This window comes from Aotus nancymaae, unplaced genomic scaffold (genome assembly GCF_030222135.1).
Source record: "Aotus nancymaae isolate 86718 unplaced genomic scaffold, 86718_ANA_hifiasm-v0.15.2.pri h1tg000016l, whole genome shotgun sequence".
Taxonomy (NCBI): domain Eukaryota; kingdom Metazoa; phylum Chordata; class Mammalia; order Primates; family Aotidae; genus Aotus; species Aotus nancymaae.
The window spans coordinates 66,660,489-66,675,973 of NW_026988428.1; the positions used below are offsets into that span (position 1 = coordinate 66,660,489).

Sequence of the window (15,485 nt, forward strand, 5' to 3'; positions counted from 1 at the left end):
GATCTTCTGCTGCTGGTGGCGATGATCTGAGCATGCCTGCCTCTCCTACTCTCCCTCCCCAGTCTAATCTTAGGCCAGGGTTGTATTAAATAGATTATGCATACATTATTCTTGTCACCCTGAAAGATGCAACTTCTGGATGTTTCTCTTTCAAATGCATCCTGTATTCTTGTTTTCCCTGACCCCGATTCCTTATACCCAAAGTGAATGGTGAGGGGTTGGGAGAAGCCAGAATGGAAGAGGGTGGCTCTTGTGGAGGGGACTTAGTGATGCCCAGGGCTCCTCTTGAGGGGCAGGGTCTTGGACTGTGGGACCTGTCAATATTCTGTAGAGGGAACGTGGACCAATTACCAGTGTCTCTCAGGAAGGCTGGGATTGCAGCGTGTGAAGGACAGATGCTTTCTTTTCTATTTCCCCTTCAACTCTTTCTTCTCCCAAACAGAGATACCAACGCTTAGTAATTCTCCCCTCCTCTGCCTTAGCCTCTGAGGGTTTTGGAACTGTCTTTTCTGATGAGGAGCGCTAGCGATTGGCCAGTGAGCACCTTTGAACCGGAAGGGTTGTTTGGTGCCTTAGCCGAAGGTGGGTATCACGAAGGGTCTCTAAGGAGGGGAAACTCAGACCTGGGTAGGAACAAAAAATAGGTGAGGGCAGGGGAATCTTCCTCATTGCTCTTCTTATCCCTGGGGCCTCTTATGCAGAGTCTCAGAGCTGTGGTGTGGTGGAGGCATAGATCATTGTTTATCATACTCAGCAAGAAAAGGAACATCACTCAGAGGACTGTGTCAGCACTGGATATGCTTCGAAATGAACTTTTTTGTTGTGAAGGAAAAAATACAGATAGCCTTAAATATTAATAAGCACAATAATTGCATTATGATTCCAAATCCCAAGAGGAGAGTGAGACCTCAAACGCAGGATGTGGTTGTCCCGTTAGGCACTCTGTTGGCCTTCCTGAAGCACTGGGCATGCGTTCTGAAGACAGCACTTGGATACCTGTCACATGATGAGGTGCCTCGCACTCCAGCCACAGGGGATTATCAGCTCGCAAGTTCATATTGTAAGAGATTGGGTTATTTTCACAACTGCTTCATTAGGATGCCGGCGAATGTGCAAATTACTGAGGCCAGATTTGAGAGAGCAGAGAAGTCCGTGTAATTTATTAAGTGTGCGCAGCGTGCTGGCTGCAGCACGGGACATGTGTTCTTGGCTGTAACACAAAGAAAATGGGGCTGGGCCTGGAAACACCCTGTTTGGGCCCATCTGATGGTGCCGATGTTACCCCCAGGGTGTTTCTCTGTCCAGCCTGTCCCATGTGAAGTGGCAGGGTTGTGGAATGTCACTAAGGGTTTGGGGAAGGGGTCATAGGTTCTGCGTTCTTCTGAGGACTGGGAAGGGGAGAGGGAAGTGTCTTTTTTCCTGGGGGCAGATCTGTGGAGAGCAGAAAGAGCACTGAGCAGTAATGGGGTGCAGAGGGCAGACCTGTCAGGCCAGGCTTCTCTGCTTTTCCACTCTGTGCTCTTGCACAGTCATTTGGTCTTTACCGGAAGCCCCGTTACCTCTTGTGTTATATAGACACTTAATTCCTCTTCTGCCTCCATGATACATGACTGTGAGACCCAAGATGTGTGTGAAAGCACTTGAAAGCCAGAGAGTGCTACAGAATTGTAGGAATAGCTTGAATTGTTTTTGTAACATCCAAGACTGTCTCAGAGGCTGCATCCATCAGTTCCTTCTGCTCTCCGTCCAAGAGACCCATGAAAGATGCTTTTTCTTAGATTTCCAATCGGTTGTGGACCCATGCTTTTGTAAATACAATAAAAATGAATTATCATAAAAATAAAACAAAAAGCAATGACAAAAATAATATGATCCCACCCAATTAAAAAATATTTTCTTCTTTTAAAATATTTTTTTGAGACGGAGTTTAGCTCTGTCACACAGACTGGAGTGCAGCAGCTCTATCTTGGCTCACTGCAACCTCTGCTTCTCGGTTCAAGCCATTCTCCTGTGTCAGCCTCCTGTGTAGGAACTACGGGTGCACGCCACCACGCCCAGCAAATTTTTGTATTTTTAGTAGAGATGGGGTTTCACCATGTTGGCCAGGATGGTCTTGAACTCCTGACCTCAGGTGATCCACCTACCTCATCCTCCCAAAGTGCCGGGATTACCGGTGTGAGCCACCACACCCGACCTTAAAAAATATTTTCTTTCCTTTTTTTCAGGATCCCCAAATCTAGACTCTTACCCTCCAGTTTTTATGACATATAGCAGACATGACATGACTCTGCCAAATTTCCCTAAGATTTTCTAAACACTTTCAGTTTCTGTGCTTACATCCTCACAGGCTGGCCTTGGCCCAGGGACTGCACTTTGAGTAGCTCTGTTCTCAGCTGAAGATGGTCTCTCCTCCTATACGTCATCTCTCAGTGTCCACTGTATGCCCAGAACCATCTGTTTGAAAATACTGGGGGGCAGAGAAAGAGCCCGTCTCTTTCTGATTTGTCCCAGGCCTTGCACCTGCTTAGAGCAGAGGTTTTCTGGTTGACCCCACAAGCTACAGGCTCTGTCTGCTCCTGCCATCGTGCAAAGAGCCTCATACTTCTAGGCTTGAATCTGGCTCCTGGCATCTACTTAAGTGAGTGACAAGTCACTTAACATCTTGGTGTCTTAATGTTCTTATCTGTAAAATTGGCTTCATGGGAGGTGCTTAGTGAGTGGTGGTTTTATTTTGAGACGAAGTCTTGCTCTGTTGCCCAGGCTACAGTATAGTGGCATAATCCTGGCTCACTGCAACCTCTGCCTCCCGAGTTCAAGCAGTTCTCCTGCCTCAGCCTCCCAAGTAGCTGGGATTACAGGCGCCCACTACCATGCCCGGCTTATTTTTGTATGTTTAGTAGAGACGGGGTTTCACTATGTAGGCCAGGCTGCTCTTGAACACCCGACCTCAGGTGATCCACCTGCCTCGGCCTCCCAAAATGCTGGGATTACAGGCGTGAGCCACCGCACTTGACTGTGAGTGGTGGTTTCATGATCACTATTATGGTAAGTTCATGGTGGAAAACCGTGAATCCTGTCATGAACAGAGATGCTGCTGGGAATTAGTCAGCACACACCGGAGCAACTTTTAAGATCCCAGTGTTCACTTTCTGAGACCCATTGGATGAATAAAATGAGGGGGTTGTGCTAGAAGAACTCCCAAGCAGTTTGCCTGAAGCATCCGTCCCTTTAAGTTAGAATATTACCTGCTCCCACCACTAGGTGACAGCAAAGCACAATCCACTGCCCTGTTCACCCTTCCAGCGTCTGACCACAGTGGTAATTCCAGGACCATCACAGAGGGCAGAGGAGAAGAAACCCTGAGCTGGGTCAAGGCTTCATAGTTGTATAGTGGAAATTCTGGTCTCCTGATCAGGGCTCCTCCCGTCTGAAACACTTGAGGCTCTGGTGGAAATGTACCACTGTCGGGGAGATGCTGACTTACCCGTTAAAACCTAGCAGTTAGGTCTCCCAGACTGGCACCCGGGGTCTGCCAGTATTAGGGGCCTCTTGGCAGTGGAAGTGTGTTTATGTCCCTGGTCCCAGGATGTCCAGTTTCCTCGCTGGCCCCATATGAAGACTCAAACAGTTGGGCACCACTTTTTTTTTTTTTTTTTTTTTTTTTTGAGATGGAGTCTTGCTCTGTCACTCAGGCTGGAGTGCGGTGCCTCGATAACTCCAGGAGCATCACAGAGGGCCGAGGAGAAGAAACCCTGAGGCCCAGTTGCAACCTCCACCTTCTGGGTTCAAGCAATTCTCCTGCCTCAGCCTTCTGAGCAGCTGGGACTATAGGCACGTGCCACTGTGCCCAGCTAATTTTTGTATTTTTAGTAGAGACTGGGCTTCACCATGTTGGTGAACCAGACTGGTCTTGAACTCCCGACCTCGTGATCCACCAGCCTCAGCCTCCCAAAGTCCTGGGATTACAGGCATGAGCCACCACACCCTACCAGGCACCACTTCTTAAAGTTCAGAGCTTGGGTTCAGGGGTACACCAGAGGCAGCCTCACATGGAGGCATTGCACATTTTAAAAGGTCCAAGGAAGGGCTTGTTTCAGAAATATCTCCTATGTGCTCCACAATTTGTCACTCAGTCAGGCTTACTGAAATATAATAAGCAAAAAATTCATTTTGGTTAACAAGCGAGAGGTTTAAAAAAAGCGGAACTTTATAAGTCCTCATAGGAAGAGTCCCCACACTCAGCAGGAGTGCTTTCCTCAGATTGCTCTCCTCCTAGCAAACTTCTGTCTGAATTCAGCTGTTTTGACCTCAAAGTACTGATGGGGTAGGAGAATGAGGGAGGGGCAGTTGGAAGGTAAAAAAGATTTTGGGGAGTGGGTCACGATGGTGTTCGTGTATGGAGAGTTTGGGGACAATGGGGCCTTTTCAGAGAAGGTAGCAAAACCAGTTTTTTCCTACTTTATAATTTTTCTTGGACTCACCAGCATGTAGGACCACGTTCTCAGCTTGAGCCCCTTCTGACTGAAGATGTCATGAAGTGATGAATGATGTGATGAGTATTTCTGCCATGCTTTCTTCTGAAGTCTTCAAGGGACATTTATAGACTTTATCTTAGTAGCCTTCCGGTGTCCCAAAGGGATTAACAGTAGGCAGAGATGGTCCTCTTCATGTTAACTGTGAGGTTTGCGTGACTTGCCACAAAATTCGGTCAGGGACTGCTGCACTGGCCTGCCCCTCTTCTCTGCACAGCTCCCCTCTGGGTTCCTTCCATCCCCGAATCACCCCTTTATTTCCACGCCTTTCTACCTCCGTGAATTTCTACCTCCCTGAATGTCTGTAACACTTTGGGATTCTCTGGGTGTTTTTAGCTGGGCTGTTGTCACCTGCTCTTCTCTCCCAAGTCGGGAGCCTCATGCTGTGGCCTGGAATCCCTTTCCTCTCATTTAAGGTTGTATTTGCCTCCTCTCCAGCTCTCTTATGGACCTGACTCACACCACTGTGGCTTTCATAGCAGGCCTCATTGAATATCAAGGTCCTATTTTAATATTGCTGTCCATGAATTAATAACCTCCTCTTGCTAACACGAGTCAGGGCAGAGAGCAGCCAGGTGGTTTGCAGTGGGTGCTCAGAAGGAGGAGGAGGTGGCCGGGCGCGGTGGCTCACGCCTGTAATCCCAGCACTTTGGGAGGCTGAGGCGGGCGGATCATGAGGTCAAGAGATCGAGACCATCCTGGCCAACATGATGAAACTCCATCTCTACTAAAAATACAAAAATTAGCAGGGTGCGGTGGCACGTGCCTGTAGTCCCTATTCGGGAGGCTGAGGCAGGAGAATCACTTGAATTTAGAGGCGGAGGTTGCAGTAAGCTGATATTGTTCCACTGCCCTTCAGCCTGGTGAGAGTGAGACTCTGTCTCAAAAAAAAAAAAAAAAAAGGACGGGGAGGAGATGGCGGCTGCAGTCATGAGTCATGGCGTTGTTATCTCATGGCCGAGCTGGGACTTGAGTGTTCTGTCTACTGGAGTTGGGCTGGGCTTCTATAGACCCACACCTGGGTGAAAGCAGGGACTCCCTGGGCCATGGATGCATGGTGGGTTGGCCCATGGGTTGAATAGCATGGTGAGAGGTAAAACCATGCAGCATGCAGACCGAGAGACCTGGGAGCCCCCAACCCGCCTGCCTGAGGGTGAGGGGCAACACATGTGCTGCTGAGGTGAGGCAAGCCTGGCTCTGTTTGCTGGAGTCCATCCCTGCATCACTTCTGCCCCACATGGTATTTGCTACAAGGAGGCTTATTATCTGGTTTCCATTGACTGTAAGGTTCCATGCCTCAGTCATTCTTATAGCAGCCACTAGGTGGCAGGCCTCAGGCTTAAGTCAGAGCGGACACAGGTGGGGGTGATGTGGAAATGAACCCTAATTGTGACAGAGGCTTTGAAGGCTCTGCTAGAGAGAGGTTTTTCACCCCCTCCCAGCTCCTACCAAGGTGCCATCTTTCCGCCTGGGTGCCTAAAGCCATTCTATCCCAAGAACAGTGGTTCTGGGAGGTACGAGCTACCAAGAGTGGGATCCACCTGCTGCTGCTTCTCTGCACTGTCGTTCTGCCCCATCAGCTGGGCTTCCGCGGACGCAGGAACACCTCCTGAGGTTGGGTGAAGGTGGCATTAAGTAGTGGAGTGTTCTTCCTATTCCCCCTACCCCCCCACCTCCCACACACAACGCTCACACACTCACATATGATTCTAGCCTGGGTCGTTGAAAGCCCTTTGCTCAGCCCAAGATTGCTTGGTTCCTAGGGACTTGTCTAGTTCCAGGCCTGGGAGCTCAGGCTTGTCTGGGGAGTGACTGAGTCTTGTGGAGCTGGAGCTGTCCAGACCAGGAGCTTCTCACCCTGCAGGTAGCTCTGGGGCCAAAGTGCCACAGTCCTTCACTTGGGGGTGACCCAGGCCTTTTGAGAGCCCCCAAGCCTAGGCCACACCAGGGCAGGCATCCAGGGCTGCCCCCTGGAGTCGGGACAGAAGCATGTCTGCATGTGGAGCTCAGAGTGGGTCTGGCTGGCTCTTCCTGAGCCCACTGGGGTTGGTGGTTCTTAGTTCTTTTTTTCCCCCAGCCGCAATAGACCTGAGGAGTGCAGCAGGCTCACATAAATAGTTTCCCAAGGAGTGAGGACAGGGAAGTAGAGATTACTCCATGGAGAGTGAATCAGAATCCTGGAGACTGGGCCAGAGGGGGCCTGTGGCTTGGACCAACCCCCAGACTCTAGTTTTGATCTATTCCTACCTATGCCCAGCATTCAGCCCTCACCTCCAGAGTATTAAGTACATATTAATTTTATTCAATACAGCATACATTTTCTTTAATTATAAACATAATACATGCTCATTGAAGAACATTTGGAAAAAAATTTTTAAACCAAAAAAGAAAATAAAATCCTCCTACTCCCCTATCCCAGCTCACCACCTGGAGGTAAATTCTATATTTCCTCCTAGTCTTTTGTGAAATATATATAAATTTGGAACCATATGTACATACAGTTTTTCTTCCTATTTTAAAAATTAACAGCATAAGTATTTCTCATTTAAGATTCTTAAACCATTTAAGATTCTTCTAAAGGGCCATTGTCATAGCACCACAGGATCCTAGGGGCTGGTAATTCCTTAATGGATTCAGTCATTTTCCTATTAATTGTTTCCAATGATTTTACAATAATAAATAATTCTCCAGTAATCTTTGTCCATGATTCTGTTTCCCCTGGAGAAATCCTTTACTTGGGATGTCCGGGGGTGGAAGAATATGTGCATTTCAAGACCTCTGGACGTGATGTTTTGAAGTACCTTTGAGGAAGTGTCCAGGTTACAGTGCCCCAGAAGAGCACAAGAGGGCAGAGGGCCGTCTTTAGTTGATGGGCAGGAGCCGTGTAGTTGGGAACCCATGTTTGCCAAGCCCCAGCCTGGGCATGCGCTCCCTGGTGTGGCCTGCAGTGAAAGCTGTGCCCCGGCTCAGCCCTGGTCCCAGTGCCAGTCCCATTGCTGGGCTTATCCGTAGGCTCAAGTCTCAGACAACCCTTCCCGGAGCGGGTTGGAGGAGGGCTTTAGATCGGTCACTGTGGCCTAAAGACTTTTGGATTCATTTCCCTTAGGTTCGGCATGAAAACAGATGTGTGGCCCTGGAAAGGTGTCCCTGCTTCCATCAGGGCAAGGAGTACGCCCCTGGAGAAACGGTGAAGATTGACTGCAACACCTGGTGAGGCTCTGTGAGGGCTGCCCGGGGACCCAGGCCCTGTGCGGGGATCAAGGGCACATGCGGCCACCGGACCTTCCGCACTTGCCTCCAGCCCCCTGTGGGAACTTGGTTACTCTCGGCCTTTCCTCTGTGCCTGTGTTTCTCCATCTGTAAAATGGGGGGAATCTTTCTCATCACCTGCACCCATCCTGCACAGACACTGTTCAACAGGTTAGTACAGTATCCCTTAGCAGAAATACTTGGGACCAGCATTGTTTTGGATTTTGGATTATTTTGGATTTTGAAATATCTGCATATACATAATGAGGTGTCTTAGGGATGGGACCCGAGTCTGAACATGACATTTATTTGTGGTTCATAAATACCTTATGCACATAGCCTGAAGGTAATTTTATACAATTTTTTTTTTGAGACAGACTCTGGCTCTGTCACCCAGGCTGGAGTACAGTGGAGTGATCTCAGCTCACTGCAACCTCGACCTCCCTGGTTCAAGCAATTCCCCTGCCTCAGCCTCCTGAGTAGCTGGAATTACAGACATGTGCCACCACGTCCGGCTAATTTTTTTGTATTTTTTTAGTATAGATGAGGTTTCACCATGTTGGCCAGACTGGTCTCGAACTCATGACCTCAGATAATCCACCTGTCTCAGCCTCCCAAAGTGCTGGGAGTACAGGTGCGAGCCACCGTGCCCAAACAACACAATATTTTTAATGTTTGTGCATGAAACCAAGTTTGTGTACAACCATCAGTAAGCAAAGGTGTCACCCTCTCAGCCACCCATGTGGTGTCATGTTGGAGCTCACAGTTTAGGTTTCAGAACATGTTGGACTTCAGATTTTTGGATTAGGAGTGCTGAACTTGTACTTCTGTTCAGGGAGACGGGCCCCGGGGAAGACGGGGACCTCGCCATCCTAGTTATTGCATTTGTGGCCAAGCTGCCAGTGGAAGGGTCCTTTCCTTGCAGGCCTTACACTGCCCATGAGCACATTGTGAGTGTGCCTGCAATGGCGTGGTTTGAGGCGAGGGTGGCTGGTTGCCTTCTCCCTTCTCCTTGGCCATCCTAAGTGTAACCCCTCGCCCTGTTCACTCATCCTGCCTTTGACTTTGTGGCTGTGCACAGCCTTGGAAAGAGGCCTACTGGACAGAGGCAGAGAGGGCTGCCTCTGATGGCAGAGAGCTTACCACCTCTGATGCACAAGGGGGCTTCTTGATGTCAGCTCTGGTTACAGGTGGTAGCAGGGTGGGACACGTGGCAATGGGCAGATCATCCTAGATTTTAGCATGTAGCTACGAACATGTTTCCACGTAGTTGTGCACACAGAGCTGCTCCTGGCAGAAGTGCGTGCTTCATCACTCTTTTCCAGACTCTGGGCGTTCCTGCTATTTTGTCTGTTTTTTCCCATTAGCCTCAGGATTTCAACCTCAGTGTGTCTGTTTTACAGAGACCTGTGGCCAATCTCAGGTAGATGTGGCTTCCAGGGTGAGGCTGAGCGAATTCATATAGAAGGCCTAAAGAGCATCCAAGCCTTCTCCCTGGCTGCCTGGCTCACTTTGGACAACCCCTTCCCTTCTTTACCTCAGTTTCCCCCTTGTAGGGAGAGCAGCTAGGCTACCCTCTCTCCTTGCTGTGCCCTGTGCTGGCCACTCCAGGCTGCAGATCCTCAAGATCTGGGGCTTCCTGGAGGGTTGGGAGGCACCCGGAGTGTTCTGTGTCCCTTTATTGTCTCCATTGCCCAGATGGGCCCCTCAAACCCAAGATGCCCAACTTGTCATATCTGCCATGACTGCTCCTAGTGTCTGTCGGGACCGGAAGTGGAACTGCACAGGCCATGTATGTGACGCCACGTGCTCCACGATCGGCATGGCCCACTACCTCACCTTCGACGGGCTCAAATACGTGTTCCCTGGGGAGTGCCAGTACGTTCTGGTGCAGGTGAGAGGTGGGGACATGGGGAGAGGGTGCTGCCTCTCTCTAGGAGGGGCGGTAGGTGTGGCCTCCCACCTCCTCCTTGTGGGTCTGTCTGCAGAAAGAACTCTGGGGTCTGGCCTCTACTGGACTATTTTCCAGTCCTTCACAGAAGTCCTGAAGCAGTACGGGACTTGAAACTCAAAATTGTTGTCCATTTTCCTTCTGCTCACCTGGAAACTTATAAAACAAGACAGATGCTTGCTTGTTGATGAGGCTTGGTGTGGGGGAAGGGCTACTGGCAGGTGACATCGGCGTGGATGTGGAATTAGAAAAAGGTGTCTGTTCCTTCTGCAGACACAGCCTCAGTCCGGGTGCATAGCTCAGGGAGTGGATTGGGCTGGGATCTCAGTTCCACTTCCCTCCCTGCCAGCACCCTCTGCGGTGCACAGTCTGCAGGTGGCAGGTGTTGTGCGGTGGCCCTGGACGGGGGGTTGGTTGAAATGACCCCTGGAGTTTGCATCCCACAGTATGACTCGGTGGGATTCTCTTCCATTTTAATTTCTAACCCGGTACAATTCAGAATGGGAGGAGTGGGAGGATGGGACACAGGAAAGTCATCCTGCCCAGCGGATGAGACCCATCCCAGGAATCCTCACCAACAGTGAGTGTGGCAGCAGCCCCTCTGCCTCCCACTCCCCACTGCATGGATTCGTGTAAGTTTCTCTTGCTGATTGACGTCAAGTATGTAAGCAAGGAAGTAAGAGTGCTTTTCTCACCAGAGCTGAGGCGCTGATTTTGTGAAGCTATAAACAAATGTGGTCCCTCTGTCTCCATTCCCAGGAGGAGGGGGTGGGTGAGGGCTTGGCGTGGTCTGAATGGAAGACCACAAACCCATAGGAGCCTCAGCCCCAGAGGCTGAGTTGCAGGAGCTGGTGAGTCAGGTAGCATGGGTAACTGTGGACCAACCACCTTCGTAGAGTGTTCTGGGGATACGGCGGAGCCAGCAGCAGCCTCTGCAGTCCCGACCTCACACTTAGGCTGGCCCAGAGAGGCAGGCAGTGTGCTGGGAACACAGGGCATGCAGACCAGGCAAGGAACCTGTGAGCCGGCGGTATGCACCTGCCAGAGCTTTCCCACAGATTCTATATGGAAGTCTCCCAGCCTCAGCTGCAAATGACGAGGCAGCATCAGCTTTGCAGAGCAACTACCCAGCCAATTTCAAATCTGAACATCCAGGAAAAAACAGTTAATTCAGTGCAATGAGGACCAGCCGGTCAGCATCTATTACTCCCAGCCCTCCCCGGCCCAGGCTAGCTTTCCCAAGTGGACCAGTTTGAAAGACTCCCCTCCAAACGGTGCCCTGTGTGTGCGGCTTCCTTCCTTTCCCACAGCTGGTTCTGTTGTCTTCTGATGTGGTGTTCTGGGGCCCCTCCCCTTTCTGCCATCCTCCTTTGGGGACTATCAGGACCTAACTCCCTCTCTTTCAGAAATCTCAGTTGATGATAAGAACAAATAAAGCACTCACACCCTTGTTCCCTCTTTTAACCTTCACCATCCATCAACGTAACACAAAGCCGTTTAACCTAACAATCTCATTAAGTTGAATGGAATCTTACAGAGGTGCAGATTGTGTGTGTTGTATGGACATATGTATGTATGTGTGTGTGCATGAGCATGTGTGTGAGTGTATGTGTGTATGAGTACATGGGTGTATGTGTGTGTGTATGTGTATATGGGTGTGTGCATGTGCATGTGTGAGTGTATGTGTCGTGAGTATGGGTGTATGTGTGTATGTGTACATGTATGTGCATATGTGAGTGTATGTGTCGTATGGGTGTGTGTGCATATGTGAGTGTAAGTGTGTATGACTACATGGGTGTGTGTGTGTGTGTATGAGTGTATGTATGTGCATATGTGTGAGTGTATGTGCATACATGGGGGTGTGTGTGTATGTATGTATGGGTGTGCATGTCAAAAAGGTAAGTGGTTTGTTTAGCGTTACCAGTAAGTGGCAGAATCAAGATTTATACCTTGTTTTTCTAAGTTGAACGTTTTATCTTTTTTCCCATCATACCACAATAATAACCACCACGGAGGTGTTTGCTAGGAGGTATATGCCAGGAACGTGTCCCCTTTTGCTTAATTTTCTATGCAATTGACCGACAAGGACCAGAGCTCCCTTATCCTCTCTACTCATCTCAAGCCGGTAGCTCAGGACCTGTGGAGCTGTGTCAAACCATCTTTGGTTCCATTTCTGGGCCAGCAGTTCAGAGGGATTCAACCAGAATTTAAAGCCACAAAATGCCTTGCAGTCAAACTGTCCCGGTTACCTGGGTGGGACTCCAGGCATGGGCTCCAGTGGGACGCAAATGGGCTCTAGGCAAGGCCTTTGAGCCTGATGCATCCATCAAAGCAGGCCACATGTCACCTTCCCTCCCTCCCCCTCCTTCCTCACCCCCACCCCACTCACTGCAGGCACCTGGCTCATCTGTTGTGAGTGAGGTTGACACACCTGGGCATTTACCTGGACATATCCCCCACCCCCCAGGCACAGACAGAGTCACATAAACACAGCCACAGACATGGCAACATCCTGCAACACATATTCAGAGGCCTGTCATGAAGAGATGCCAATCTGGTCTGGTGAGAGCCAGTGGGGTTAATGGTCCTCTCCTGGCACACCTCTTTCCCCAGGATTACTGCGGCAGCAACCCTGGGACCTTTCGGATCCTGGTGGGGAATGAGGGATGCAGCCACCCCTCAGTGAAATGCAAGAAACGGGTCACCATCCTGGTGGAGGGAGGAGAGATCGAGCTGTTCGACGGGGAGGTAAGTGCAGCCTCCTCCACTCCACCCTCACGTCCCGCTTTGTGCATCTGTCACTTTCTAGGAACATTTTCCGAGCGTTACTTTAGAACTTGTGTGAATGGAATAATGCACAGCCATGAAAGAGGATGAGGCAGAGCTATTGATCTGACTGTGACGTATTATTTTATGAGAAAAACAAGTGGCAGAAAAATAGGATGACACAATCCCATTTTAGCGACAGTGAAGTGTGTGTGAAGGATGTGTGCATGTGTCTGCACAAACATGGGAAGAACCAATGCTCACCTCTGGAGGGGGGTGGGAACTGGAGGGTAGCAGGGCTTTGTGTGAGTGTGTGTGTGTGTGTGTGTGTGTGTGTGTGTGTATGAAATGATGATGTTATGGGCTATGTTTCATTTATGTTTTTATGTTCTTTTCAGAGAAACATTTTCTTTTTTGAGATGGAGTCTCACTGTTGCCCAAGCTGGAGTGCAATGATGCAATCTCAGCTTATTGCAACCTCCACCTCCAGGGTTCAAGCGATTCTCCTGCCTCAGCCTCCCCAGCAGCTGGGACTACAGGTGCACACCACCACACCCAGCTAATTTTTTGTATTTTTAGTAGAGATGGGGTTTTGCCATGTTGGCTGTGAGGTTTGTTCTTGGGTTCTTGCCGAGTTTAAAAGGAAGAAACTGAGGCCAACACAAGAAGATCCAATATAAAGGAATTTATTCAGGCTCCCGGGTGAGGTTCTGCGGTCCGACAGGAGGGGCCAGAGAAGTCGCACGGACTCCTCTTAGACATGGGGTTTTACAGGGAGTGAAGGAGCTCGATTGGTTGTGGGAGAGCAGGACTACTATTGGGTAAGGTTACAAGCCTTTGTTTGCATACAGGACTTGGCTGCTATTGGTTAGAATTACTCGGCTGCTATTGGCTAGAAAGACTCAGCTGCTATTGGCTAGAAAGACTTGGCTGCTTATTGACTAGAATCACAAGACCCTGCTTGCATACTGGGTTCTTTAAGGGAAAGCCAGGCTGTGCGAGAAAGGGAAAAGGGAACAACCCGAGCATGTCCCAGCTTTCGGAACAAAGGCGGGGGGGGTGTGTGTCCGAGCTCCCGGCGAGGCAATCAGCCTTACATTGGCCAGGCTGGTCTCGAACTCCTGACCCCAGGTGATCTGCCCACCTCAGCCTCCCAAAGTGCTGGGATTACAGGCGTGAACCAACACGCCTGACCAGATAAACATTTTTAAAGGAGCTCAAAGAAGGAGTAAACGGATTCAGTCCCCTGTGTACTAAGAGCTTAAGAAGTAGTTCTCAGGGGTATAAACAAGACTCCCTTAGGAGATCTTATTTAAAATGTGGATCCTGGAGTTCCATCCTGAGATTCTGACTCGGTAGGTCTGGGTGAGGCCCAGGAACCTGCATTTAAAGTTGCAGGTCATCCCTAGGCCACAGTTTTGGTTCAGCTCTTCTGACTACATGTGGTGCTAGGAAGACCCAGGCTCTGGGCTCAAACCTGTCCTGGTGTCTTCATTTTCTCCCATGGCCTCAGCCTGCATCTCTGCCTTCTTCCAAATACCCACCACTGACGTCAGGGGATGGGAGGTGAGTTCTTCACCATTATTGAAGAAAGCTGCTTAGCAAGCATGACATATTAACTGTGGGTCAGCAGTGTCAACCCCATTTCAAAGAACAGCTCTATTTAGGGCAGAGTGACAGTGATGACGTTGAACAGGGTGTGCAGGCACGTGAGGGATAGATTTGCGCATGTGATTAGCTCTGCATGTGATCTGTTACTAATGAGAGGACCTCTGCAAGGGGGTGATGGCGGTTCTCAGCCTCGGCCTCAGTCTGATGAACTGGGGAGTCCGCCATCCATGCTGAAATGGGCCTCGAGGGTGCAGCACTGGCGGGGACTGGGCTGAGTCAGGGGCTCAGGTCAGAGCCCTTCTTGAACCTGCAATACGTGATTCCTGGCACTAGCACTGAGCTCCTCAGTTTCCTTTCCCTTCAGCTCTGCCTCCTGATGACAGTGGCTCTGGGGAGGGGGAGGTAGTGGGATACAGGAAAGGTGAGAGTCTATTGCTTATTTTTATTTATTTATTTATTTATTTGAGACAGAGTATCACTCTGTTGCCAGGCGCCAGGCTTGAGTGCAGTGGCACAATTTTGGCTCACTGCAACCTCCGCCTCCCAGATTTAAGCAATTCTCCTGCCTCAGCCTCCTGAGTAGCTGGGATTAGAGGCACGCACCACCACGCCCAGCTAATTTTTGTATTTTTAATAGAGACGGGGTTTCACCATGTTGGCCAGGATGGTCTCGATCTCTTGACCTCGTGATCCGCCCGCCTTGGCCTCCCAAAGTGCTGGGATTACAGGCTTGAGCCACCGCGCCTGGCTTGCTTATTTTCATAGAGGAATAGATTTTTAAAAAATCGACTAGAGATGCTTAAAATCATTGCCATGTTGGAAACCTATGTAGGGGACCACTATCTGTTTAATGACCAATCATTGATAAAGCACCTTTTGTGGAGTGATGGACTGTTTCTTCTGCTCATTGGTTTTATAGTACTTTAATTTCATAGTTGTGGTTTTGCTGCTACCTCTGTTATTGTCTCTTGGTCACGGATGCCTGGAGAGTGGTGATGAGATGGCCACGGACATGTCCTGGCATGGGGTTGGTCCTGCGGGGGTGCAGTGGCACGAGTGGTCCTGGAGGGGTGGCGGTGCCTGTGCTCATGGGCACAGGAGACAGGTGGACAGGCGTGGAGTGGAGGGAGGATCTGGCTGTTGAGCCTGCCCTTCATCCTCCCGGATTTCTTGTTTTATCTTCCTCCAGGTGAATGTGAAGAGGCCCATGAAGGATGAGACTCACTTCGAGGTGGTGGAGTCTGGCCGGTACATCATCCTGCTGCTGGGCAAAGCCCTCTCTGTGGTCTGGGACCGCCACCTGAGCATCTCTGTGGTCCTGAAGCAGACATACCAGGTCAGTGGCTTCCTTGCTTCATCTTGTTGGGAACTTGGCC

General features: G+C 49.9%; 1 protein-coding gene across 1 annotated transcript in view; it reads left to right on the forward strand.

Annotated features, from left to right (window-relative positions):
* Positions 1 to 15,485, forward strand: part of VWF (von Willebrand factor) — a 168,938-nt gene that overhangs the window by 81,361 nt on the left and 72,092 nt on the right. The window contains exons 19-22 of the mRNA XM_064377521.1: positions 7,639 to 7,742; positions 9,537 to 9,675; positions 12,346 to 12,480; positions 15,299 to 15,445. Of these exons, the coding sequence (XP_064233591.1) occupies positions 7,639 to 7,742; positions 9,537 to 9,675; positions 12,346 to 12,480; positions 15,299 to 15,445 (525 nt within the window). The remainder of the gene's footprint in view (positions 1 to 7,638; positions 7,743 to 9,536; positions 9,676 to 12,345; positions 12,481 to 15,298; positions 15,446 to 15,485) is intronic.